Below are 25,269 nucleotides of genomic sequence, written 5' to 3'. Positions count from 1 at the left end.
GCGTAATGTTTTCGCCTAACATACCCGTGGATTGTCAACTTCGATATAAAGTTCATAGCCTTGTCGGGAAAGATCAGTCTTTTTGGTAGAGATTTCAATATCTAATGGTCCATGAAGAGGAAAGAAGGGAACCTCTTTACTGATCAGTGGTCGTGGAGATTCGAACTTCATACAGAATTCAATGCCTAATGCTTTCGTAAGAGATGTAGTACAGTGATCGAGATTGTGAGTGGGACCTAATGGAACTTTTTTCTCTTCACCACGATGGTCCACATCATACAATTGGCGTCTGTAAGAAGAAGCAGAAATGTGATCATATAAATGAGTCGCAGAATACGAAATTTAATGAAACTTGGTGAATAATTTTTATATTTAATACTGTAAGAGTAAGTAATCAGTCAGATGATTTGATAAATTACTTGCCTTAATTTTTTTTTCATAATTGACAAACCTTAGAAGAAATGTTATACGTTTCAGAAATGATAAAGGTAAATCAAGAATATTTCTTACAGTTGTTCTTCTTTTAGAGAAAATTGAAGCATATTTAAAATGCACAGTCTGAAAAGTTCGTTTTATCGTATATCATTTAAATAAATATAGTTAACGAATAGATATTAGAAATATATAGTTCAGATATATGTAGGATCGAAGTTATTCACATAAAGAACGTAACTGGTAAAATTGACTTACTTAAGGGTGAAGATTTCAGTTTTATCAGTAGGTATACCAAGCCGGGCATTTACAATACTTCCATCTTTGATTTCAAGTTTACCTTCGATGTCGGAGGATGTGTGAAGCGTGGTGATTACTTTGAGACCAGGTGTGGAGTCTGATTTAATGCCTAGAAGGGCACTTAGTTCGATAATAGCACTGCAAAGATATAACGAACAAAATTATTTCTAAGAGCTCCGTTGTTTAGTTAAGCTAATTTCATAATTAATTCAGTTTAATTCGATAATTTATTGAATAAAATTAATTTAAAACATCGATTATCTCAGTTACATAATTTAATTTTTATTAAAAGTTCATTTAATACGTAATTCATCTCGAAATATTTTTACCTTGGTTGAATATGTCCATCAATATCACAGTTGCGCGGAGAAGAGAGTAGTCCTTGTATATCAAACCTGCCATCAATCTTTACTCCCACAGTGGCACTACCGTTTATATTTAACATGTAAGCTCTTCCAGTGACACTAGGTACGAGTATGGTGGTATCCAGGAACATAATACTTCTAGCAAGATCAACTTTATTGTTTCTTGCCAACTAAAACAATAAGTTAATTCAGTGTCTGGCAATAGTAAAAGAAAATTTTAAAATTAACTTTAGTAAATCTCAGTTAATAAACAGTACTCCTTACCTCATTTAAAATGTTTTGACTGTCGAAGTTTTTCCAGAAGCGAAGATCATCCCGATTACGGAATCGGAATGAGCCTAACTCATTGCCAAAAATCTTGAAATAGAGTGAACCCATAGGATTGTTAGGAGTTTTTATGTTTACCTATAAATGAAAAACAATGCGCAGTTAAATTTTATTCACGTATCAACACGTGTATATACAAAGTCACATTAAAATAAAATGTGAAAATACACGGAATATGTCGATTATAAAGACTGCCTATTTATTTTTGGGAAGATGATTGAGATTGATTGCTTCTTGACCTGTCACATGATGTGTACACAAAATAATTACTCAGTAAACTGAGAACTTGCGGGATACAAAATTTCAACTGCCGTAAGTAAATGCTATGATCTTACGATGAGTAAAATAACTTTTGGTTTCCACGAATCACTTCCGAAGCGATTCTTGGAAACTACCAATCACTTCATCGTCAAGTACAATGCGAAGCCTCATACCTGGCAATGCAGAATGTAGTGACTCGTAAACGGTGAACACTTTGAAACAAATAACATTTCTGAACGGTTATTCTGTTATAGTAGGTGTGTCTGCGCGGTAGCACAGTGGTATTGTCACCGTCCTCCCCACACCGGGTGAAAAAGGCCCGTGTTCGAATCCCGTCGATGATGTGAGGAACTTTAATGGGCCCTTTTCACTCTGTGGCTGAGTTAGTCGGTCTGAGGCGTAGATAGCAAGGTTTTTTCCCCAGAAATTGGGGTTTTTCGTCCAGCAAAACAGGCAAATCGACCAGAGAACACACGAAATTTACAGACACAAAACACATGGGTAGATGTAATCAATTACGGGTGACCCTAATAAATAATTCGTTATAGTATATGTTCAGAATGTGAGACACTGCTATGGCAGACCACCACCAAAGTGATGGTCTGCCATAGCAGGTGGATAGCGAGCAGCACCACCAAAGTGATGGTGCTGCTGCTCGCTATCCACTTTGCTACCATTCAAGATTCACGAAAAGTATAAATGCTTTCTGCATTTATACGAGTATACACCGTGAAGTATACTCGTATGTTATCGGAAAGAATTGAATATTTTGCTGTAACATACTCTGTGAGTAATAAATAAATTAACAGAAATAAAAATGTGAAAAGGAATTAGCTGAATGAGAGATCACAATGTTTGTTGATATATAACAGGCAGTGTAAATAACATTGAAAATTTTAATATTTTCAATAATTGAAAGAAAATTCAATTTTCTTACTCTTTCATCTAATAAGTCTAGTTTGGGCTGGTATTGGGCGGATCGCTTTGTTCTCACGCGGTTTGCATCTTCATCAACGTCATCGTAAACTAAATCTGATAGCGAATTTTTTGCAAGGAAGCCGTGTGGCCCGAAGATCCTTTCGAGAGTGTGCTCCAGTCCCTCAACTCTCCCGCCAATCTAGATATAAAGTAGATATATTAATTAATTTAATGTAAATTACTCTGTAAATTTAATGGATACTTAATAATTTCATTACATGCTTCGATTACTGTATTAATATATTAATTATATTGCTGGGTTAAAAGAAGATATAAATATTATTTAATCATTCTAATTAATAGCTAATATTGCTAACGTCGTAAATTTATATTTTTATATTTTATAACGTGGTAAATATATTTTGCCAACATTTTGACATTTCTACTTACCTCAAATAGATTCACCTGGGATCCAAAGAGGTCGAAACTGATATTCATAAATCCTGATCGTGGGAGGAAGGAGCCAGGAGTATAAATTACATTAGCTTCTAAATTGGTACCGGTGTTCGTGGCGTCTTTGTAGCTAGACAAATCTAAATTAGTTGAATACTTCCAGAAATCATTGGGAAACTTCTTCTTCAGTTTAAACTCCCTAACTAGTTTACGGATATGTTGCTTCATTGGCGCTTTCGTTTCCTTTATATTGCTCAAGTGAGCAAAAATAAAAGATCCAACTATAATAACAAAAATAAATAAACAAGAGTAAGACAGGTAAATAACACACAAAGAAATGGAGAACTTTTTTCATCATATATATATATATATATATACATATATACACGAAATATGATCAAAAAGTTCGCAGACTGAATTTATATCTTGAAATTTCTGCGCCGTTGTGAGTTGCGACTTGTCGCAATATGTTTTGCGACTCATCTAGATATAGTAAAATTATCAACTATCCTTTTACTGCAGCCAGTCTGAATTAGCACTCGTAGAACAGAAGGTGTTTTTTTTGTGTTTCGTCTCTCGCTTTCGCGGATGATCTGGTCTTGGTAGTGAATGCTAACACAAGAGCTGGGCTGGAAACCCGTGCAACAGAGCCCTTTCAAAGCTACAGAAGCGGGCAGCTATACATCGGCTGGTCATCTCCGGCGTGAAAACTAAATCAATATTGCTTAAAGGAACACTGCAGCTAACTAGACCACCAGTCATTAAAATAAACAATATTTCAGTTGGGCTCTATCCGGAAGTCAAGTATTTGGGAATACTTATTGATATGAAGTTCACCACTCATTTAAAATACCTGGCTGACAAGATTATGAAGTACTATGTTATGATTACCCGAATTAGTCGAGTGGACTCGGGCATCAAGCATCAGACCTTGATGTTAATTTACAAATCTATTTTCGTCCTCATCGTCTCCTATGGTGCAGCTGTCTGGTGCACCAGGGCTACACTCTTAAAATTTCAGCAAATTAAACTCCATCCAGAGAACAATGCTACCTACAGTTACCAGGGCGTGCTTACAGTTAGCACGCCTGCACTCCAGGTCCTCGCTGGGGTGCCTGCTCCTCCACTTGGAGGTCGTTCGCAGAGGTCTCTTCCAACGCTTGAAGATGGGCATTCCAACGACAATAGCTGATATTATCCTTGACCTCACAAATGATACCGGGCATGAAAAAAGAAAATGACCGAAAAACTTAAAATAGAATCTGGCAACAGAGTTAGGAAAACTCTGACAAGAGTATAATTACCAGGAAATTCATCCCATAAATTGCATTTACTAGTCTGAAATCTCCTCCCTGGTATTCACCAGGCCTACAAGCTACCTTGCTCCTTACGGGACATGATCCTTTCAAGCTCAAACTGACAAGGGGATTGAAAATGACCTTCTATGTACATGTGGAGATGAAGAAAGTTTGGACCATTTTATGAACACTTGTCCTAAATACAAAAACCCCGATTCAGGTTAATCACCGAAATACAGGAAAACCAACAGCATAATGAGCACCTCTTACTGCAGAATGAGCCTTGCTAGTTTGCCTTTACAAAGTTTGCTAAATCACACTTTGAAATTAGACGCGCCAACCGTCAAACAAACCCATAACAGACAGATGATAGGCAGGACAACTAATCCCTCCAATGATCTTCCTGTGGAATTAGTTTTACTGTCATTGGGAACAAGTGAATTTCCCAGTCCAATAGTGTTCAACCCTTCATCATCATTCCTTCCCTGCCTTCATCATCCGGAGGACGCTCTCTTTCCATCTTCCTGCCCGCTTTGACTCTCATTCTTCGACTCGCACCTTTTTTTTTTTTTTTAAATTCGACTTCGTCCAGGAAGTGCAGGCGACCCTGGCCGAATCCATCCAGAGAATAATGGGCAACCTGGCTTATCCTTACCTCCTAGTGGTGGTGGTGGTGGTGGTGGCGGCGGACAACATAGGATTCCACTAGGGGCCCAAATGCCCATCTCCACCTTGAAAACCTGCGACAGCACAAAACCTCTGTGAAACGGCCTGAAAAAAGTGTCAGGCCTCTTCGAACTAGCGAGCAGCCAACACCTGGGCAGCTGCCGCTTAATGCCCGTCGCAAGCTCGAGGAGCCAGGGCCGGGTCCATTATTCACTGTCAGTGCTCAGCGGGTGCGGGATTTTAGTGCACTGGCAGTGAATAGTGGACCCGGACCTAGCTCCTCGAGCTTGGGACGGGCATTAGGCGGCAGCTGCCCACGTGTTGGCTGCTCGCTAGTTCGAAGAGGCCTGACACACTTTTTTTCAGGCTTACACACCTACACACTTTTTGTGTAGGTGTTCAAGGTGGAGATGGGCATTTGCCTAGGTGCCATCCTGACTCAAGAACAAGTAGCCAAGTAGCCAGAGAAACAACAGAACCCAACACAATACTATACACATACAACATGCCACTCACACTTCTGTAATTTACAGAATTCTGTATAATTTGCAAGAGTACGCAGTTGTGGGAGACCACCAGTAGCACCCTACCCTAATACTATGCCACTGTGTGTTTCGTCGCATTTTAAAGATGGCTTCTTATCCTTCTTCGCCGTTTTCATTTATTCAAAAACCAGTTCGATCGCCTGTGTTCGAGATGTGATCAGGGGTGACCGACTTTTAACTATCTGCAAAGTTGCTAGTGAAATTGATATTTCTTATGAGACATTTCAGTGAAATTTAATACAAGATTTGGGAATGCGACGGTTCCAGCGAAGTTTGTGAAGTTTGTGCCTCTCATCTTTACTGATGATCACACAAAACGGCTAGTTCTCGCATGTCACAACCTTCCTTAATGTGCTAGCTCACACTTTGTTTCTTTTATCATTGACTCTGATGGATCGTGGATGTATATGACCGGAAAGAAACAAAGGCACAGTCCTCTCAATCGAATGTGAAAATCATGTTTTTAAGCTCACATGATTAGCGTTAATTATGAATTTGTCAGTGATTTTTGCTTTCCTTTAGTCATCTTTTACCTTGTTTGCCAACCTCTTTCTAATCTGTCCTGCATGGTAAAACAGTGGACCAGGAATACTACAAAACAGTTCTATGATGCTGTTTCGTAGAAATGGACAGAAAGGTATTCTTCAAGGAATTGGTGCTGGCATCATGACAATGCCTCCATCAGTATGATTCCCCATCCGTCATACTTGTCAGATTTAGCTCCCTGTGTTTTTTTATTTGTTTTCCAAGCTTAAAGTCCCCTTGAAAAGGCACGGATTTACGACAATTGAGGAAATTATTCAGAACGCGACACAGAAACTATTAATAATTCCTATTAGGAATGCCTCAACAAGTTGAAAATGATTCAAGAAGAAGCGTTGGAATCGGTGTATACAGTGTCAAGTAGTCTACTTCGAAGAAGATCCTTCCGAAAAGTCAATAAGCTTAATCATTTAATATTTATATATTAAAAAACGTAAATATTAATTCAGTCCCCGAACTTTTTGATCACATCTTGTGCACTGTTTTACAGCATGATATAGTGAAACATTTACGTAACACCATAGATAACTAGCTTGAAGGGTATTGTTAGATTTAATGATTTTTGCTTTCCTTTAGGCATCAATTACCTTGTTTGCTAGTCTCTTTTTCATAGATTTCCACGATCTTTTCGATTGTCTTCCTATCGGCCAATTTCATAATTGCTAGATACGATGCGATTCTTACTTCTGTGTTCTCGTCAGTATTAGCAAGTATTTCCAGGAACTTTGAGACCTCCTAAGATAGAAAGTATTTCTATTAATGCAGTTTATAAAAATCAGTTCTTTTTAACTATATAAGTGAGTAGGAAGAGCTATTGGTTGTAAAGAATGAACTTTAAGAAATTATTGTGCGTGTTTGCTCGCCATCATATAGTTACCTCATCTTCAGATGAAGCTCTACGGAAAGCCTCAATAGCAGATAGTCTAATGGGGATGGAGTTACTAGCGGTAGTAGCACATTCTAAGACACTGGTTAAGGCCTCTCCCATGATTCCCAGGTTACCGAAAGCCTTCAGTGCTAGGATTATCTGTAAGGAAATGAAATGAAATTTAGAAAGTGAGTCTTGGTGTAGTAGTTCCTCTAGTGAAAACAAACTTTGAATTATATATAAAAGTTAAAGGACTTTTGAGTTATAAAAAGGGAAAGAACTATTGAGTTATAAAAAGTGAAAGTACACTGATAAATGAAAACCATTCACTGTTATCGACATAATGAGAAATTTATATATTTTGTTTTCACTTTTATATCATGAAGCTATTAAAGGAGGTGAAGATTCTATATTTTAGTTTCCAGTCTTCAAATTAAATTTTTAGTAAAGCTAAACAATATCTAATTTGTCGAAAAAAATTACTTTCACTAAAGGCACCTTAAACTTAAAAGTAACTATAGCTACTTTTCTTTCTCTTCTCTTAGACGTCGTTTTAAAAATAGAGTTACAAAATCTCAATATTCTCATTATCTTCGCTCAGTAGAAGCTGAACTTACTCAGAATTGCAATTCCAGTCTTTAATGGTGCTATTTCAAACATCTATCGAGATATTCCAGAATTCCTATGTTAACTAATGATTAAAATGTTTCGATCAGCTCTCCTTGTTGCATAGCTAATCTTTGTGCGACCCATTTGTTCTCTCGAACAGCCACGTTGTATCCGCATTTAGTTTTAATTTGACACAAACAACGGCTTTGGTAGATTAGTCCTCACTATCGATAATGTCCAGTCAGCTATTTATCGTCTTAAAAATTTCACTGCCCCCTGTCCTGCTGCCCTCCCTGCTCTTTTCTTCAAGAAAAGTAGTTCTTCTTTAGCACCTATTACTATACTCAACACCGATGCTAAAATTCGACCTATTACTATACCATTACTACACTCAACAAAATTGCTAAAATTTTTGAACTCCTGCTTTTTTAAATATCTTAGTTCCTACCTTCACTATTCTGGAATAATCACAAGCATGCTTTTCTTCTCACAAAATTCACTATTTCAAATTATTTTGGAACATTCCTTGATATTTCACATTCATTTGATTCTGTTCACATCGATTGACTTCTCTTTAGGCCTGCATCTTTTGGTCTACTACCCTTTTACTGGATTTGCTTGCTTCTCTAATTAGCAATCTTTACCTGTCTGTAATAATTGAAGGTACTTCAGCAATTTGGTTTTCTGTTTCACAAGGTGTTTCTCAAGGCTCATCCTTAGGTCCGCTTTTCTTTATCGTTTACATTAATGATCTGTCTACTGTATTTCATTCTGCTTACGCTGAGTGGCAACTTTATGCAAATGATCTTAAACTTTACAAAGTTATTTATTCATCAACTGACAGTGATGAGCTCCAGTCCTATCTTGATTCTCTCACACTTTGGCTCAACAAAAATAACTTGTTTCTTAACCCGTTTAAATGGTAATTATGTCGCTTCCGCTCGAATTGTGCAATTTGGTCCTTAATCCTCAGTGATTATTATATTGTAAATTCTGTGATTGTCATCCGATCTGCTCTTCATCTCTTTTGCGATATCGATTTCATAATATTCCAGACTTCCAAATTTCTGTATTTAATGAAGCGTTCTTCCTCAACTTTTAATAATGATTAAGTTATAATTCTTCTCTACAAGCAGTTTACATTTCCTATTTTGATTATTGTGATATTATTTAGTCCCCACAACAAGAATATCTTTTTCATAGACTTGAGATACACTCATAGACTTTCTCGTTCTCGTCACAGAATTTAATTTTCATTGCTTGTCCCTTGTGCTTAACATTTATTTGCTAATCGCCTCGTTGATTATATGCTTAACCCCATATATAAGAAAATTACTTTTAACTCTCTTTCATTAATCCCAATTTTGTAAAGATTCTCTGTAATGAAGTATACTTTGTAATGCTAAAGTTTCTCACCACAGGGCTCTGCGTGCCCTGTGGGTAAGAAGAATACCGTATAAGTAAATAAATACGAGTATGCGAAAACCTTATCATAAGCTTCATGCAATGTAAGGCAAGGTATTTCCCCATTTTTAAGGGTATGTGACGTACGCTTAGAAATCTGTCACTCCAGTATTACACTTAAATTTCTAAGCATACGCTTAGAAATCTGTCACTCGAGAGCGATGTTCGAAGAATTCTGAAACTGCCACATTGCGACGATATGAGACGTTATAGAGGACGGTAGACGTGTCATGTAGCACTTGTAGAGGCAATGAGTTAACAGCATAGAAGTTGGCATTTAAACCTAGTTATTTGAACTATGCTATCGCATAGAAAGTAAAGTACGTTTCACTGTGGTGGATGCAAACGGTATTCCGAACTTTTTAAGGCAAAATTGGATTTTATGTGAAGCTGGAAAAAAGTATCCAGGAAATGCTGCAGTTTATCCAAGAATTATTGGTATCCGTCGCTAAACTATGTATAACTTTGTATAACTGGGGGGGGACGGAAACAGACCAAGGGGATCCGGACAGGTTTTTTTTTTTTTGGTAGTTGTTGGCGCATAGGCTTCTGTGGCCATAATGCACCTACCAAAGTTTTTTGCTGTACTTTGATCCAAGCCCGAGGCGGGAATCGAACCCGCGACCTTTGGGTTGCCAGGCAGGCACTTTACACACCCGGCAATCCCGGTCGGCACCGGACAGGTAGTTTAAATTGGTTGTTAAAGAGTACGGCGGGCTATTCGTTTCTCTTCCGGGGGCATGGAGGACACCCAGAATTGGTATTTTCTCTACTGATTAGTGTTTAGGTGGCGGAGCAATTTTAAGAAGACAAAATGGTTTTATTCTCAGGAAAAGTTTACAAATCAGTTTTCTTCTTTTTGATGCTAAAGGCGTCATTCTGCAGCTCGGATTGATTGAAACGTAAGCTAAGAGGATGCAAGGTTCGTAGCGATATGGATAAAGACGACCCATTTATCAATATCAATCACCTCTCATGACTGTGCATTGACTGGTAATAATAAAGTTTTAAGTGTCTTTAAAGCGCATTAATATTCAAATAATTAGCCGCATAACGGTAACTGAAAACTGTATAACCTAAAATTCGGAGTTGAGAGGGAGCTGTCTTTATCGACAGGAACAAGTATTCTCAATTTAGAGTTCCTCTGCTATATGTGGTCATTGAAACATAACACTTATGTGCTTCAGTCAGGTCATATAGAATGAAAAGTGGTGAAACAACCATACTGTCACAGAGACAGAGTACGATGATTTCAGATAGATGGCCTTTGTGTAAAATGCAAACACAAGCATGTCAAGTGCACAAGTTTTTAGCGACTACAAAATATAGTATGAAATTCGTTTTTTTTTAAAGCCGTTCCATGTTTCTACAAGTTAAAAATAAATAAATTTCGTTTTCTGAGTTGTGTATTCCCTGTTTTACTCTAATTGGATTCGACGCCATCCATATACTGTATTTTATCGCAGAAATATGCATATAAAATCTTTATTGCATGACAGATTTTATTGTTATCCTTGTACTAGAATATACGACACAATTATCCATTATTACGATTGACGTTCACTGATACTATGCATGGTTCATCGATAGTTAGTACATTCACTAAGTCAGTTAAGGCCTTCGTCAAAACAAATCCCATCGAGATAACGAACTTCCTGACTACGTGACGAATTCAGATAATAATTATTAGGTTAAGAATTCAAATAATAATTATCATGTTAAGATTTTCCAAGCGTAACTTATATGCATGTTATGTCTATAGAAGTGTGTGTTCACGGGCCTATTTATATATTGAGCTGAAAACCCAGAATGATTTATGAAGAAAACCTTACTCCCCCCCCCCCCCCCTGAGATCGGCTAGCTACAGCCTCGAATGACTGGGACTTTAAATTCCTCCATTCGCTGACGAGAATGGAATCAGAGCTTCTCCAAACGAGTAACAAGTGATGAAGACACTGTGCTATCATGTGGTACGATGAATTCACATAAAAAAAATCATATTAGGGCAAAACATGCAAGTTATGTCCGAATGTTTGACACAGGCTTATTAGTCTTCGATAGGCTTGACTTAGCAGGAGTGAGATTGCAGTAGCGCACGCTATTTGAGTAAATCGTAGTTCAAGCTTGCGTGACTGCTACATATTAACGATTACAATTGCGATCCTAGAACGGATCGGAACTGGAATAACTCCTTCCAAATCTTGTGGTGTAAACTGTGCCAGATTACTGATCATCGATACCAACCATCCACCCGCTCCAATCCCTACGGCGTTGTGTTTTTTGAGCGGCAACAACTATTATTTCGCATCTTTTGATAAAAATCCATAGTGTGATTTTGATTCAATATCTTTGCCAAATGTTTTTGAATTGTTCTTGGTCTGCTCTATGATGTTTTCATTTATGTATTTTTTTTTCATTATATTTACCTATTTATTATAATTTTATTTGTATATGCTTTTTTTTGTATAACTTATAATTTCCTATGTAACTTTTCCCAATTTTTAATCAGATGTATCATTTTCTGCCCTTTTTTGTAAAACTCCTGGCCATGTGATGAATATTATTGTTTCTACTACTTGTACAGTACTTAGCAGCAGTAAAGATTGTAAACTCCTCTGACCTGGTGGTTTACCGGAATATAAATAACTTTTTTCCTCTGGGAAATCGTATACTGTTTACTATTTTAGGAATGGAAAACAGTTATTTGACTTTCGTTGTGCGGGTAGTCCAATAGATAGATTCGAAATGAGCCAATCCTGGCTTCCACTACCAGTAAAAGATAACAAAACTCTGCTTCCACACGGCCTTACTACTCTCATGCCAATTCTACATTCGAGCTTAGACAGCATGTTACAACGCTGCCTGCCGCTCTTTTGGAGAGTTATGGTTCGATTCCCGTCGATGCTGGAGGAATTTCTAAAGTCTTCTTCAAGTCAGGTTGTAGTTAGCTGATCTCAGGCGAAGGAAGTAGGCGTTTCCCCGTGAGTTAGGTCGAGTTTTACAATCTGCACAACGTGGAAATCACCCCATGAGCACACGTCCACAGACAGATATTTCTCAGATTGTTGCATTGATGGACATTATATACCTTTCATTCTTACTTATAGATTTTGGTACAGTCGATAAAGATTATTTATTTATATACAAATATGAGCGCCCAGCTCCGGTGCTGTTAATATCATAATTTGCATTTTGATTATTCTCATACCATAGCGCTTCACAAAGTATTTTCCTGTGTATTGCACACTACTTTCAGATAAAACAGAATTATAGTCTGCAATACCTGAGCAATTCGTAATGAAAAAAGTACGACCAGTAGCGTGCCTGGGGTTTCAGGGGGAGAAAATGCTTCCCCTTCAACATTTTTGCCTTAAATGGCGCCTGTGGAAGGGTGCACAATTTCTTGAGAGGGAAATGTACCATATTACAAACAGACAGTAAAAGCGCCCGCCTATTTTGTCACCTTTGCTCCCCCTCAAGGGAAAACCTGGGTACTACACTGAGTACGACCATATGAGAACTTTTGTCTTCTTTTACTCAGTTTAACAGAAGCCATGATTAACTAAAAAAATACATTATTATCTTAATATTTTTGATATTTCCACTTAGGCGAAACTGACATAGCAAATTGACGCTTAGTATACATGGTAACCAAGTGGTTAGTGCTGCAGTACCGTAGCACAACCATTTAAAATGAGTGAGTTGAGCCCACGTGATCATTGAGTATCCTGTGTGTTATCAGACACTCAGCCTAAAACACTGATGGATCCAATATCTCTCTATTACAGAAGATTTAGGAGAAGTCCGGTTGGCCTCCCTCCCTAAAATACACTCATGCACACCTTCTCGATGGTAAGCCCTGTTACGTCACTTAGGTGGCAACGAACGTGTAGAGTGGTTCTCTTCAAGACGCCTAGTCAACGTGAACAGGAAAAGACCAAACCCTCCAGCATATGACAGCACGAGAAAACAAATGGCCCTCAGTCCCTAGCAGCTTTCACTCTCCCTCTTACGGCAGCGAGACGATCAGAGTGGAAGCAGAAGGTGCTAAGAATCTCTGGGTACGACCAGGCTGCCATGCACGGAAACTGAAGTTGGCCTGTTATAACGTAAGATCACTCATCGGTGAAGACAGGATATTAGAGCTGGAAAAGGAATTAGAAAATGTGAATTGGAATATCATCGGTTTGGCTAAAACAAGAAGAAGAAATGAATCACTTATAAGTTTATCAAGTGGAAATCTGCTGTACACCAATGGAAACAGTGAAAGGAGTGAAGGTGGAGTTGGGTTCCTGGTCCATAAAGATTTTAAAAACAACATTTTGAAATTCAAAAGTGCATCACCAAGGGTGTCAAGACTAATACTCAAGATTTCTAAGAGGTACAAGCTAAAGATTATAATGATTTATGCACCAACATCGAGCCATGATAATGAAGAGGTTGAAGAAATGTACACCGAAATTGAGAGTCTTCTAGATGAGCAGAAAACCCACTACACTATTATTATGGGGGACTTCAATGCTAAGGTTGGAAAAAGACAAAACAGCGCAGAAAGGGGAACTATAGGAAATTTTGGAATTGGTGAAAGAAATGAAAGACTTGTGGAATTTGCAGAATCTCAAGGACTGTCAGTAATGAACACTTTTTTCAAGTAAAGGGTGAACAGAAAGTGGACATGGAAGAGCCCAAATGGATTAACTACTAATGAAATCGACTTCATCCTCACTAACAGAAGATATATTGTGAATGATGTTACCGTCCTGAATAAGGTAAATGTTGGAAGTGATCACAGAATGGTAAGATGTACACTTGATATAGATGTAGGAAAGGAAAGGAAAAAACTGACTCGAGTAAATAATACAAAGGTCTTTGAGATAATAGAAGAGGAGAAAAAGCAGTATGTACTGGAACTTAAGAACAAGTTTGAGCTTCTGCAGACTGCTCAGGACAAAGATATCGACGAGGAATATCACAACATTCTGAAAGTGGTAAAGCCCAAGAAACCTATTGGGAAAAAGAAATCCAAAGAAGAAAAAAATTAGTCAAGAAACACTTGTCATGATGAACCGAAGACGACAAATGAAAAGCAAGAAAAACACTGACAGGGAGAAAATTGAGTATACTGAGTTATGCAAAGCCATTAGAAAGAGACTCAGAGAGGACATAAGAAGATTTAACACAAGAAAAGTAGAACAAGCATTAAAGGAAAACAAAGGATTTAAATCAGCAGCCATGAGCAGTAATACAGAAAGACAAATGATACTGAAACTGAAGAGTAGCGATGGTGTACTTATAAACAGCAGGGAAGGCATAATTCAAATAGCAGAAGACTGCTATAGAGAATTATACAAGGAGCAGGGGAATGATGCCAGCAGTGGGGAAGATGGATTGAAACGATATTCTTCCTGATGAGGTAGATCATGCATTGAATAAAATGAAGCATCAGAAAGCCCCGGGGGAAGATGAAGTTACTGTAGAGTTGTTAAAATTGGGAGGAAGAGACATAACACAAAAACTGGCAAGGCTGTTCACCAAGTGCATTAGAAAAGGTGTGACGCCTAAGTAGTGGAATAATGCAATCATAGTTTTGCTGCATAAGAAAGGAGATAAATCAGAAATTGGAAATTATAGACCAATTAGCTTGTTATCCCACATTTACAAGTTGTTCACAAGGGTCATTACTAACAGATTAGAAAGAATACTTGATGAGAATCAACCGAAAGAGCAAGCTGGCTTTAGGACAGGATTCTCAACTCTGGCTCACCTTCACGTAATATCACAGCTAATGGAGACTTATGGAAGTGAAACTTGGGCACTCACCAAAAGAATGGAAGAGAAGCTGAGAACTACACAGCGAAGAATGGAACGAATTATATTGGGCATCAGACTGTTAGATAAGAAGAAAAACACATGGATTAGGCAGCAAACCCAAGTAAAGGACATTCTTATCAAAACTAAAGAACTAAAATGGTCTTGGGCAGGACACATAGCTCGGAGATATGATGACAGAGGGACTAAGAAAATAACAGAATGGTACCCAAGAGGAGCTAGAAGAAAACCTGGAAGACAAAGGCGGAGATGGATAGATGAAATTCATGAGTTTGTGGGTAGTAAATGGATGGCCAGTGCTCAAAACAGAAGGAACTGGAAAGTTGCTGGAGAGGCCTTCATCCTGCAGTGGATTGAAAATGGCTGATGATGATTGAATACCACATTATAATAATATTCTTCTGAAATTGATTAATTTTAAAATCCTCTGATTGTGTTGCCGGAGCATAAAATTTTTTTGTTTGAATTCCGCTAGTCCACTGTTTATTTTAGAAAAAATACCACTCCAACATTGTTCACCTTAATTTTTCATGGGAAATAGCCTTCTTATTAACAAAAAGGAGATTAGTTAGCCAAAATTTAAAATAAACTGTAACTTATAAACACACTCCGATATTATGGACAGATACTTCTTTATGAACAGGATAGATCCTTGAATATTTTCAAAGATCCAATATATTTAGTGAATAAAGCGGCGGGTGCGCGATATCTCGCAACATAAATGTTTTTTAATTATAAATAAAAATGCTATAAATATTTTCAACGTTATTTATATAAAATCTTCGATCGGAACAGCGTGTTATGCACTGCATAATTGGATTCGACAATTGTCATTCTGGATATTTCAGTATGATTTGATTCATAAAATAATTTTAGATTCTCGGAGCCCTGATCATATTCTTGTTATTAATTAATGTTCTAAGTATTTTTGCTCGTTTAAATTTGACAAGCATATGATTCTCCTAGTTACATTGTATTATTAAATATAAAACCAGTTTACCATATGTTATTTATTAGAATATAGATCAGAGGTTTCCAATCTGTTTTATTATTATTATTATTATTATTATATATTTTTTATTAATTCGCAACACATAATTCTAATATTCCGCGAATTAGATTATCTCGACACAAATTTACCTTAATTATCCTTAGGGAATTTTGGCGACACTGTTTTTAAATCTTGCTACTTATTTTTTGTGTTGCTACGTCCTAGTTGGTAACCGCTGGTCTAGATCATGTTTAGGATGGGGTCCAAATTCCAAGGCTTTACGTACGTTTTTACTAAAACAAAGTTTGTTTTGAAATAAATATGCAACAGATTTTACCTGATCTTCTTCCTCGGGACTCGATACCCGGCATTTGTATCCAAGGAGTTTGTGAAAAGAGGAAATGATGGATTTTACAGAGCTGGAATCTCGGCAGTCTGGTTTATCTTTGCAGAAATTATGAACGAGCGAGGATACGCCAAGGAGTGCCTGTTTGGGAACCTTTTCCATCCTCACAAGAGGCTAGTGAACATTAAGAATTAATAAATAAACTTAGAACAATAATTGATTCTAGATAATTAGTTTGAAGTCAGTAAGTGAAAATAAAAAAGAAACTAAAAAAGTTTGGGTATTGAGCTTACAATCACTGCTTCAATCACTCCTTCTTCAAGACGTGGGCGAAAGGCGAGCATTGTCAACCAGATGTTAATTTTCGCTTCGTTGATTTCTTTAGCCTGGATTATGTTCACCATCTGCTGCACAGGACCAGTAGTGCCAGCCATTGGAAGAGCGTCTATGAAGATATCGCTGTGGGAATGAAAACAGCAAAAGTGGTATGGTTAGCAGCCGGAATATTAAAACTGAACGAAATTGAGCTAAACATTCGTAATTCAATAGCCTGAAATTTGTTTCCTTTTTTATTTTAATTTTTAGTTTTTTATCATTATCCCGATTTTCTTAACTGGTTTTCATAATTTAATTTTAATTAAAAAAATGTTTAGATTATGTTAAAACTTGCAATTTAAATAATGAAAATTTGTTTTAAATACGGTAGTTGATTTTATTTTCGCTCTTCTTCAACATAAGTATTAGATTTAACTAAGGTAGTTCGACAATTGCAATTAAATCTTCATTAATTATCCAATTATTAATTCATTTAATTTTCTTTATTCAGTTTTCCTTTGGTTATGTAAAATATTTTTAAACGGAAACTCACAAGGCTTTGGGGGATCTACAAGCCTTTCCTTTCTTCAAAGAATTGTAAATACGCTCGATGCTTGAAGCAGGAACGCCCCGTAATACGTGAACTAATTTACTGTACAAATGGGCAACGTCTTTCTGGATCAAGCCATCGACTTTCGGACAAATGTCACGAAGGACTGCTAACACATCGTTTTCTTTGCTTTGGTAGGTTTCCTTTTCATCATACTGGTACAAAAGGTTCTCCCTGGCTTGTCCCCGAACTGCAACAAATACACTCATTGTATTACAATCGCTAATCTAAATACAGAAAGCCAGTATTTAATAACGAGGAATTCTGAATAAGTAAATGGAATCTTACCTGGTTGCGCTCTGGAATTGCGTTTTACTTCGACTAGTTGCAGTAAAATCTCTCCCTTTGATGTTGCCACATCTCCATGTCTGGAGAAAGGCCTAAATATATTTTGTTCCTTGCATGTTACTTTCTCCACAATTGAATTCTTAATAGTCTGCTGACAGTGGTATTCCTCTTCGGCAAAGACCGGCAGGTTGCGGACACTCTGTAAATGAAAAGTAATCCTGAGATCTCTTGAATACTGACAAGTTCATTTTTGAAATAATTCTTACGAGAGAACTTGTTTTAAAAATAGGGTTCGATTCATCACTGTGGGATGAATCATTTATCATTAGCTTTGAAATACGATCTGATTCGCTTAACTATGTTTAAATAGTTGGATACTATTAAAGTTTTCACTGTATAATTCTGCCAGTGGTTGGAAAGAATTTCAGGAATAAACTGATGTGACCTTGAACAAAAATGTACCAAACATTTCTTCTGAAGTCAGTTATTTAAGCAGTCATGAGCGAACTAACTAGAGAAATCTAGCTTTCTTACCTTGCCAAGAAAGCTTTCAGATTGATTTGTTTGACCTTTTTAGAAGTTGACCAAACGCCATTGAGGGCTTTCTTCCCCTGTACTTTTACTGAAATCTGGTTTATAGTAAACGTTTCTTGTAAACAATTATTTTTCCCAAAGTTACAAAAACTATGGAAGATCTTTTCTGTGTGGTTCTTTCAGAGCTCATGTGTTGAAAATACTTTTCATAATTGAAAAGTCTGATAGCTTCAGTCTTTTTACATTAGAAATTAGTAACAAATTTGAATATCGTTTGTGAACATTTAAACAACCATTCCCCTAAATTAACGCCAGTGCCAAACACTTAACACCTATGCCAAATTAACACCAATTAATTTCTATTTTAATTCTAAACTTTATGAAAAGCAACCATCATTATATTCCTTTTTTGTGTAACCAGCCCTAATAAGTGAAAAATGCTCACCTTAAGTGGAGGGGTGTAACTTTCAGCCTGGATACGCCCAATTCCACTGTGATGATGAGTGCAAGACCTGATATCTTTAGACTTGGCGATTATTACCGAAACAGGGTCATGTTGCTCTACAAGGTACTTTGTATCACATATGCCAACAATATCTGCCTGGATAAATAAATAGAATACAAATAAGTATACACTTATAAGTTATACAGTAGGTATCACCAAATTTTGCTATTCATGAATTCTTTTGTAACGAAGTACTTGATAATAACGTATTTATCAAATACGTTATGGTAATAATGAGTATTTGATAACAAAAGATGCCTACCTCTCTCACGTATGTGTCTGTCCTCAGATTTTTCATGGTGTTTTGTAGAGCAGATAGAATAGCAGATTTAATATGCTTAGCCTCTGATGTTTCATCTTGTGCAGGGCAGATGTGATCAATGCGGCCATCGTCGAAAGAAAATGACAACACATTCTTGGTGAGGTCCGTAATGAAAGGGGAGGAAGTTTGCACCTCATTGCCATTCTGAATGCGGACTTCTGTTAACTAGAAGAGAGAAACAGAAACATTAAACTTGCAAAGTTCATCGCGTTTCAGCAGCCTAAAATATCATGTAGCATTTATCTACACACCTATGTCCATAAGTAATGCCTCTTGGGCGATAATGTTTTGTAATTGAGTTAGCATCTTGAAGTTTTGCTAGTGTAGTTATTAAAACATAAATATGCTAAAATCAAAATTTCTATGTATTATAATAAGTTATGAACAGTCAAAACTGATGCTCCTTTCCGGTCGGTGATAGAGTTCTTTTTCAAGCCAAGAGAAAACTTTGGAACTTCTTGACAAAATTGAGGAGTATGTTAACAAGACACCACTATTGATATAAGCAATGTTCGTAGATGGCTCTTAGCACATTTTAAAAGAGGGGTCACTAACATTTGTGACCACCCAAGGAACGATAGATCAAAGTCCGTGTGCATTGAAGGAAACACTAAGAGTTTTGGATTAAATAATTCGAAAAGACAGTACAGTAACTACAGATGCAAGCGGTGTGTTCAAAGAGAGAAGTGTATTAACCGTTTTAGACACATTAGATTATAGGAAAATATGCTGCAAATGGGTAGCCAAGCTGTTAACAAGAGAAATTAGATTCTTCAGGTAGGAGACCTGCCAAGACCGGTTGCAGAAGTGCAATAACTTTCAGGGAGATTAAAGGTTATTTGTTATTTGGTTTTTAGGAGCATTAGCAACTAAGGCCATATTGCTCCGGGATATGCGGTGGTCATTCCCTGACCTTTCCGCATCTTCCGTATTTGGTGGTGACGGGCTCGAACCCCGGTCTAATCAAGAAGCGTGTGCTACGCACTGCTGCTCCTTCCCACCTGGCTACGGAGGCGCCTGGAGATTAAAGGCATAGTAACAGATGATGAGACCCTTATTCTAAACCCCAATTTAAGGAATCTACATATCCATTATCTCCAGGGAAGGAAAAAACCTCTAATTACCAGATAATCGTGAAAAATGATTGTCACAGTATTCTGGACAGAGATGGCACAATTTTGGTTTTTAGAGCGAGGTCAGATTATAAATAAGGCAAGATATTGCCAAACACTTGATAAGCTTAATAGGGCTATAAAACAGGACACCTCTAACAGGGCACCAAATCACATTGTATCACGAAAATGGCAGACACAATGCTCGTATGACTCAGATGGAAACTGCAGACCCAGAGAGGAGAGATTACCCCATTGTGCATGCAGCTCTGTCATGACTCCATCTAATTTTTTTTCTATTTAGTCAATTATATAAATTTCAAGTTTGTATCTATAATCTTTACTTCAGTTGCCAAACAGGCATTACTTATGGACCAACCCTTGTACGTAAACAAAAAAAAAAAAAAAAAAAAAAAATCGCAAAAATCCATTTATGGGTTATCACGACTATGATAACCCATAAATGGATTACCATTGGTCACGCAGCTGCTCGTAAGCCAAAGCTGTCTTCGAGTAATGCACTTCACTGCCCATCCTAGTGCAGAGAACCGAGGCATAGGACAACGTTACAATAGCTGCGAAACATGATGGGGAGGGATGAATCACACTGCACATCCGGACATCACTTGGATGCACCAAGGGGTGGTGTCTGCCCATTTTCTGTTAAATTTATTCCCTCATATTCGATTCCAGAAAAATAGTACTAATAACCTGTTTAAATTAAACTGACAAATCTCAGTCACCGAATCTTTTGGATCAGGGATATTAAACGTATGGTATACAGTGAGTCATGTTCTCGATGATTCAAACCGGACCGGTTTGAATTTTATATTTATTCTAATTTTATTCTAATTTTTAAGTTTTCTTAAGGTTTCTTAAGTTTATTCTAATTTTTTAAAATTTTGATGAAATCTATAACTTATATTAATTAGTTATAGTTTATTATTTTATTCTAAATTTTATGAAGTTTTATTGAAATCAGACGAATCTTCATAAGTCTTACTTATTGGGAGATAGTGAATTTTTATTCGAGGATTGATGCGTTCATTTTTCTCAATTCCATTTTCATTGTCATTATTTCCATCATTACTTATACAGGTAGACACCTCTGTATGTTGTCCTATCTCTGTTGTCTATAAGGAGTTATAATTTTCCTTTTCTTACTAATGAACCATGATTTTAAATAACACTTCAACACGGTATTAAGGCTTGTTTATTTTTTAGAATTTGTCTAACAGTGGCTTTGAACTAATTGCACACCACTGGTCAATTTGGACTAGGCGCAAAGCGACAAAAATCTCGCATAATCACAGAGAATTCATTCATATTGACATTTTAATTGGTCGTATGATATTAAATATAATTTTTAATTTCGTATAATTCAGACTGTGATTAAGTTCTTATAATTTTTAGACGCTTTATTAGTAATTAGTCAAGTAATTATAATTTCTGTATTCATTTGCTATTAAGCCCTTGTTTAATATGTTAAAATCATTGGTTATCAATATGTTAATCAATTATAGATTTTAATATTGCTAAATCTATAATCTTTTTTTTTGCCGAAATCTTAAATACGTTTGCTAGTGTATTCTGTTATTAATTTGTGATACCTTAAGTTTATTCTATTTTTTTTTAAATTTTGATGAAATCTATAACTTATATTAATTAGTTATAGTTTATTATTTTATTCTAAATTTTATGAAGTTTTATTGAAATCAGACGAATCTTCATAAGTCTTACTTATTGGGAGATAGTGAATTTTTATTCGAGGATTGATGCGTTAATTTTTCTAAATTCCATTTTCATTGTCATTATTTCCATCATTAGGAAACATACAGGTAGACACCACTGTATGTTGTCCTATCTCTGTTGTCTATAAGGAGTTATAAGATATCAAGCCGTTACTGATCTATTATGGGGCAGAATTACCGACACAGGATATTATTTTTTCTAATGTTATTTTATGGGCTATCGTTTACCTAAATGAACTTACCTGAAGTTGCAATTCACATTTACTGGCCACTGTTATTTCCGCTCTTGCTTTGATTACAGAGGGCGAGACAGCTACCGTGTCCTTGATCGACAAGGAGTTAATTCCTTCATAACTGTATACATATTTCGAGCCAACTTCATATCGAAAATTTCCAGATTCTGAAAGAAATCAATAAAATGCCAGTTTATTAATGCATAATATGTATCCAGACAGATATACTCGTATTACTTATTTTAAAGAGTGTTCTTTTTCGCTGAAGCTTCTGGCGCTTTAATCTTCCGTTGCTTTAGCGCAAACATCAGTGTACTGTCTGTAAATTGCGATATTCTATGGTCGGTTTGCCTTCTTTGCAGAATGGAAAAGGGTTAAAAAAAAAAAAAAGAAAAAAAGCCAGTTAACTGGATGGAAAAATTTATGCGTCCTTTGTCCGACACCTACAAACATGGCCACGGTGTGAAAAAGATCCAAATATTCCTTTCGCCTTGACGGAATTCACATCTTGAAAATAAGCAACTGTTGAAGCCAATTGCATTTTGATTTTAAGCCTGTTTATTTGAATTATTTCAAATAAACAAGTACTAAATTGCAGATAGCAATTCTTCCTCGTTCAGATGCTGCGGATAATTAAGATTATGTCGATACAGTCCTCAACATGTATCGGTACTCCTTAGTCATAGGAAGTAATGGTTAATTATAGAGGTCCTGTGCTAGGTAGACATCAGTACCGGTTAAAGTAAAATGTGAAAAGCATGCACACTCAGTAATAAGGCTAAATAATTTAGCCAAAACGGTTCAGGAAATTAAAGACAATGACAACACACATTCAACGACGCTCACTATTATGAATCGTTTTGTAAATTACTATGAAAAAGAGCTTGCTTTGCAGAAAAAAGGAGAGACGACTCCATTTGGACGATTGGACAATTCACACCAGAGCAAAAAGCATTACAGGACAGGGAGATAATTATGGGGGATCTAACTGTGGCTCTAAAATCATGTAAATTACGACGCGTGACGGGACCGGATGGTTTGGGAGTTGAACTTTATAAGAAATTTTGGAACTTGTTAGCGCTTATTCTTGTGGCCGTCTTTAACAATTTTTTTCAGGAAGGGGTTGTACCCGAAGGCTTTTTAAATGCCTATACCACTTTCATTCAAAAGCATGGACAGGATTTAACGAAAATTGGTAACTGGAGACCTATAATGTTGGCTAATTGTGACTACAAAATATTTGCAAAGATTTTGACAGTTAGTTAGAAGCATACAGTGCTACGGTATACCGGGGAGGCGGATAGAATATAGTCTTTGGCTATTAAAAGATATATTAGAAAAGATATATATTAGAAAACGAAAGAGTTACAATTTAGTTGCAATCGACCTATAAAAGGCTTTTGATAGAATCGACCACGACTACCTTTTCTCTACAGTTAAAGATACGAACATAGGATCTCAGTTGTTTACAGTCCTGAGAAATCTAGCTACACGTAGTAGCACACGGCTTTTTATAAATGGAGAAATTTCTAAAAACATTAAAATTGATAGGGGAGTAAAACAAGGATGTCGCTTAGTCCATTGTTATTCACGTTAGCACTAGAACCTACTAGGAACTACTAGAACTACTAGGAAGAATAGACAGAACTGAAGCCATTCAGGGGATACCGTTGCCAAAGCCGGCTGAGCAGTGTAAATGTATAGTGTATGCGGATGATGTTACCGCCATTCTCACTACGAGTTATGCGGTGGAAGAATTTATGTCACTCGTTAGATCTTTTGGTAAGAAGTCGGAGTTAAACATAAATGAAGATAAAATTAGGATCAAATTGTTAGGGGGAATGGGTACATCGGCCTTTACCACAACGAGAAGTGGAGTCTGATAAATCGATTCAAATATTGGAAGTTCCGTTTAGAGAGAGTCTAAAAAGAGTGTTTAAAAATAAAGTTTAAAAGAGTGGGAAGTGGGACAATTTTCTTTTGAGAACAAATCCATTATTGTTAGAACCGTAATTCTTCCTATAATCTTATACACGGTGTTTATAACAGGAATCATAGCTAGGACAATGAGACGATTTTACGTTCCAACATTTCAGTTTCTATGGGGAGGAAAACGGCAAGAGATAGCGCAGAAATTTTTATTTTTACCGTGGGAAGATGGGGGAATAAGTATTCCAAAAATTAATTTGAGGTGTAGCTGTAAGAGACTGCTGGATGTGACTAATATGGTGCAATCTAACCATTTAGTAGCGGTACTGATAAAATATTTTATGGGATATAATACAGCCTGAATTAAAGGCGGCAATTATCTAGGGCCAAAAGCAGAGACAATTCCTATATGTTACAAAAAAATTCGGAATATGTGCACGCAGTTAAGGGATAAAGATATAGATCCTTTTAAGGGTGGTTTAAAACGACTCTACTGAATACTGTTTAACACGGAAAATCCAGAAAAGCCAAATTTAGGAAACCATAATGCGCAGTTGTTTTTTAAAAATATAAAAATTGGCGGAAACTACCCATCGCGTATTGACTTTTCGTGGAGGGTTGATTACGGAAACATACCAGTGAACGATATCACGTATAGATTTAGTCAGACAGGCAACAGATTATGCGAATTTTGTACCGAAATTGAAACAGTGTACCATTTATTTTATTACTGTCGATTCGCGCAGGAAGTTTGGAAGAGAATTTGTAGATTTTTGAGGATAAGACAGTTCACACTGGAGGAGGTAATTTACTTGCAAATCGATCATCCCTTGGGCAAGAAAAAAATGTTCACGATATTTTTAATTACAGAGGCAAAATATCATGTGTGGAAGCTTCGACAACGGAAAAGGTTTGGGACCTTTAGGGGATCTCTTTGGGACTTGAAACAAACAAACAATGTCTGGTTCCATGCGAAGGTTTTTACAGTTGGAAAAATGGCGTTTAGGGTCTGATAAGTTTCTGAAAAGGTGGGGGAGAGCCACCTCTTCTGTGCAGTTTGGTTGGAGATGAGGTTCATCTAAAGTACTGGTTTTAGTTATTTGAAGAAAAAAAAAAAGCACCTGGGTTTTTTTTTCGTTTATTACAAAATTCAGTTTTCTTGATAAAAATCTAGATCTCTTAGGCTCTCATCAAAACCGTTCCATGATATAGGTTTGAATTTTATAACTCATTTGTTTGGTTTAATAGATCTGGTCCAATGGGTTATTTTTCACATTAAATTCACAAATAGCTTTGAAACGATCGTCTGAATTAAGATTTTTCATGATTTAATTTTGGATTTTATAATTAATTTGTTTGCTTTAATAGATCTGGTCCAATGGGTTTGTTTTTTTTTTCACATTAAATTCACAATAGCTTCGAAACGATCGTCTGTGTGGTGGTATCCTCTGAAAA

At 36.6% G+C, this 25,269-nt stretch overlaps 1 protein-coding gene across 1 annotated transcript in view; it reads right to left on the bottom strand.

The window, feature by feature from the left end:
- Nucleotides 1-25,269, bottom strand: part of LOC150086110 (apolipophorins-like) — a 103,630-nt gene that overhangs the window by 54,614 nt on the left and 23,747 nt on the right. Inside the window, exons 3-17 of the mRNA XM_090374376.1 lie at nt 21,895-22,052; nt 18,730-18,954; nt 18,408-18,563; nt 17,429-17,627; nt 17,084-17,330; nt 16,509-16,674; nt 16,207-16,389; nt 6,986-7,135; nt 6,696-6,843; nt 3,054-3,337; nt 2,623-2,802; nt 1,362-1,502; nt 1,062-1,267; nt 691-870; nt 25-289 (exon numbers count right to left, since the gene is read on the bottom strand). Coding sequence (XP_090230502.1) covers nt 25-289; nt 691-870; nt 1,062-1,267; nt 1,362-1,502; nt 2,623-2,802; nt 3,054-3,337; nt 6,696-6,843; nt 6,986-7,135; nt 16,207-16,389; nt 16,509-16,674; nt 17,084-17,330; nt 17,429-17,627; nt 18,408-18,563; nt 18,730-18,954; nt 21,895-22,052 — 2,888 coding nt within the window. The remainder of the gene's footprint in view (nt 1-24; nt 290-690; nt 871-1,061; nt 1,268-1,361; nt 1,503-2,622; nt 2,803-3,053; nt 3,338-6,695; nt 6,844-6,985; nt 7,136-16,206; nt 16,390-16,508; nt 16,675-17,083; nt 17,331-17,428; nt 17,628-18,407; nt 18,564-18,729; nt 18,955-21,894; nt 22,053-25,269) is intronic.

This window comes from Mastigoproctus giganteus, chromosome 5 (assembly GCF_048544385.1).
Source record: "Mastigoproctus giganteus isolate SK-2022 chromosome 5, ASM4854438v1, whole genome shotgun sequence".
Classification (NCBI taxonomy): domain Eukaryota; kingdom Metazoa; phylum Arthropoda; class Arachnida; order Uropygi; family Thelyphonidae; genus Mastigoproctus; species Mastigoproctus giganteus.
This window is presented reverse-complemented; position numbering and strand designations above follow the sequence as displayed.